The sequence below is a fragment of the Orycteropus afer genome, unplaced genomic scaffold (assembly GCF_000298275.1).
Source record: "Orycteropus afer afer isolate SDZICR_OR568_19922 unplaced genomic scaffold, OryAfe1.0 scaffold00099, whole genome shotgun sequence".
Taxonomy (NCBI): Eukaryota; Metazoa; Chordata; class Mammalia; order Tubulidentata; family Orycteropodidae; genus Orycteropus; species Orycteropus afer.
The window spans coordinates 5,937,363-5,940,817 of record NW_006921686.1 but is presented as its reverse complement, the minus strand read 5'-3'; the positions used below and the strand labels follow the sequence as shown (position 1 = coordinate 5,940,817).

At 40.1% G+C, this 3,455-nt stretch overlaps 1 protein-coding gene across 1 annotated transcript in view; it reads right to left on the bottom strand.

The window, feature by feature from the left end:
* Positions 1-302: 302 nt before the first annotated feature.
* LOC103198728 (zinc finger protein 226-like) overlaps positions 303-3,455 on the bottom strand; it is a 9,987-nt gene continuing 6,834 nt past the window's right edge. The window contains exon 4 of the mRNA XM_007942924.1: positions 303-2,479. Within this exon, the coding sequence (XP_007941115.1) occupies positions 303-2,479 (2,177 nt within the window). The remainder of the gene's footprint in view (positions 2,480-3,455) is intronic.

The following is a 3,455-nucleotide window of genomic DNA, read 5'->3' as shown; positions in this document are numbered from 1 at the left end:
TATCTGCCTTGACAAAGCTTACATTATAGTGGACATTAATTTTGGCATGTATCATTATTCTTTTGCTAAAAGGACTGAAAATTCTTGTCCTTTCTAAGTACTCTCTCCTGAGTTGTGTCGGATAAAGATCAAGGTTGTGACTGAAGCCTTTACTGCACCACTTACAAAGGTTCTCTGCTCTGAGGTCTTCTGACTACTGAGATGTTATCCTATGACTGAAATATTCACTTATATGAAAGAAATAATTTTCTTATGAGATCAGATGATTGAAAGAATTCACAGCACACTTGAGACTTTAAAAATCATTTTATCGAGCCTCTATCCTGTGTGGACACTCCAATGTCCTTACCACTTTTATATGATTTATCAGCAGCATGAATTCGGTGATGAATTGTAAGATTTGATCTCCAACTGAAGCTCTTACTACATATCTCACACTTGTAAGGTTTCTCCCCTGTGTGAACTCTCTGGTGAGACTGTAGTTGTGAAGACCGACTGAAGCCTTTACCACATAAATCACATTTGTATGGTTTCTCTCCAGTGTGGACACTCTGATGAAGTTGAAGACTCGAGGCTTGACTGAAGTACTTACCACATTCCCCACATTTGTACGGTTTCTCTCCTGTGTGGACCCTCTGATGCATGTCAAGATTCAAGCTCCATTTGAAGCCTTTCCCACACTCCTCACATTTGTATGGCTTTTCTCCAGTGTGGACTCTTTGATGGGCTTGAAGGTGAGAACTACGACCAAAGCTCTTCCCACACTCTTCACATCTGAATGGTTTTTCTCCACTGTGGACTCTCTGGTGGGCCAAAAGATTTGAGGCCTGCCTGAAGACCTTCCCACACTCTTCACAAGTGTAAGGTTTCTCTCCTGTGTGGATCCTACAATGAATTTTCAGATCTGCTCTACGACTGAAGCCCTTGCCACACTCATCACATTTGTACGGTTTCTCACCTGTATGGACCAGCTGGTGAATTTGAAGTCTTGAACTGTTATTGAAACCTTGCCCACACTTCTCACACTTAAAAGGTTTCTCTACATTGTGGGCTTTCTGATGGATCTGAAGATAAGAACTCTGACTGAAGCCCTTCCTACATACCTCACATTTATAGGGTTTTTCTCCTGTGTGAACTACCAGATGAACTTGGTAATGGGAGTTCCTCCTAAAACTCTTCCCACACTCCTCACATTTATATGGTTTTTCTCCAGTGTGGACTCTTTGATGGGCTTGAAGATTTGAACTCAGAGTGAAGCCTTTACCACACACATTACATATGTATGATTTCTCTCCTGTGTGAATTCCTTGATGGGCCTGAAGACTTGAAGGCCGACTGAAGCCTTTACCACATTCCTCACATTTATATGGTTTTTCTCCTGTGTGGACCCTCAGATGGATGTAAAGATTTGAGCTACAAATAAAGCCCTTCCCACACTCCTCACATCTGTACGGCTTCTCTCCTGTATGTACTCTGTGATGGGACTGAAGATGTGAATTCCGACTGAAGCTCTTACCACATGCATCACATTTGAATGGTTTCTCTCCAGTGTGGACTCTCTGATGGTCCTGAAGATGAGAGGCCTGATTGAAGGTCCTCCCACACTCCTCACAATTATAAGGTTTCTCTCCTGTGTGGACTTTGCCATGAACATTAAGTGCTGATTTACGACTGAAGCCCTTCCCACATTTCTCACATCTGTGTGGTTTCTCTACAGTATGGACTTTTTGTTTAGTTTGCAGACATGAGCTCCGACTGATGTCTTTATCACCATCATTACACTTATTACACCTCTCTCCTATGTGAATTTTCTGATGTCTATGAAGACCTGAGCTGTAACAAAAGCTTTTTCCACACTTGCTACATGTACGAGATTTCTCTAAGAGCAAGGACTGATGAAGATCAAAGCTGGAGATATCACTGAATGTTTCTTTACACTTGTTACACTGATGATAGGTTTTCTGTCCTGTGTGAGTTATACTTTTCTGATCAAATGTTGAAATATTCATTCTGTATTTTCCATAATCATTGTAGGTATAAGTTATTTCGCTTTTATTTACTCCAAGATCATGGTGATGTGAAATCCAAGTCATGCTGTCAACCCTCTGATTATACTGACACAGTTTGTTTTTTATGGGAATAGGCTGATATTTACTCTGATCATTTGGTGATTCAGTCAGGTAAGCTCTCTTCCAAGAATCCTGGCTTCTCAAAGTTGAAAACATTAGATTTTGCGTATCATTGGAGCCATCTCCTTTATGAATCAGTATATAATTCTCAACTTCAGAAACTGGAATAGGTAGTATTGCCCCAAACTGGCAGGGCAAATCATCTTGTTTGCAGAATCGAGAACTATTTACTATGGAGTCTTGACACCTGGCTAAGTCACTTGCACTTTCTTGCCAGATTTGCCAACAGGAAAGCTCTTCATGTGATCCTCCATCTTGAACCATTCCTGACTCCCTTTGATTCTTCTCTCCTGTAAAAATTAATAATTTTTATTTATTTTTGTGGACAAATCAAAGTTTTATTCAAAACTGTGGACAAATCAAAGTTTTATTCAGAGATTTCACACTTAGATGCACCAGAAGCCTTCAATGTGCTGGATGAATCCTAGGATGGTTAAGCTTATCTTTTTCCCACATATGAAGTTCTCTGGTTTACATATCAACAGAAAACAAGAGGTAGCCCACTAAACTCTCAATCACTAAACATTAATGAAACCTAGGTAGGAACACAATTATTCCATCTGACATACTATCTAAGTCAGATTTTTTTTTTCTTTCATGTACGTCTTTTCCAGCACAATGCAGTATCAATGAGAACAATAATTTTGTAGTGCTCACAGCTTAATCACTACAGTCCAGAACAGTGCCTAGTAGTTAGTAGGTGCTCAACAAATGCATGCATACATAAATCCCAGTTTGACTTTTGAAATTCTGTATGATGCCAAATCCCAGTTTATATTTAAGCCAAGTCATAAAAGCAAAAGAGCTTTTACAAGTTACCTGAAATAGGAAAAGGACTACAGACTATAGTTTTGTTGAGAAGTGGAAAGGCTGTACCCTTCAGAAGGATCTAGCAAGGGGGATTATGCTGATGGGAAAATGAAAGGTGGAAGAATTAAGTGGGGTAAAAGGAAAGCATGAAGACTTATGCACTGGTTCCTTCTGAGGGTTCTTTACTCTCTCTAACGTCTCATCACTTTTCTATGTCAGAGTCAACATTTAGAGGCTAGGGAAGAAAGCTGTCTTCCTTGACGGAACAGACTGTACAAGGAATAGTAAAGCAGGGCAACCAGTATAAAGGCTGGTGCAGTGTAGTAAATTACTTAGTGTGGCTTTTCTACTCATAAGTCTTTGTAAACTCCAAGGTGGGATTTGCTATGAGCAACTGAGGAGCTCCTGATGGCTAAAGTTGTCCATCTGGAGTATTTCTGTTGGGAGTGGCACAAA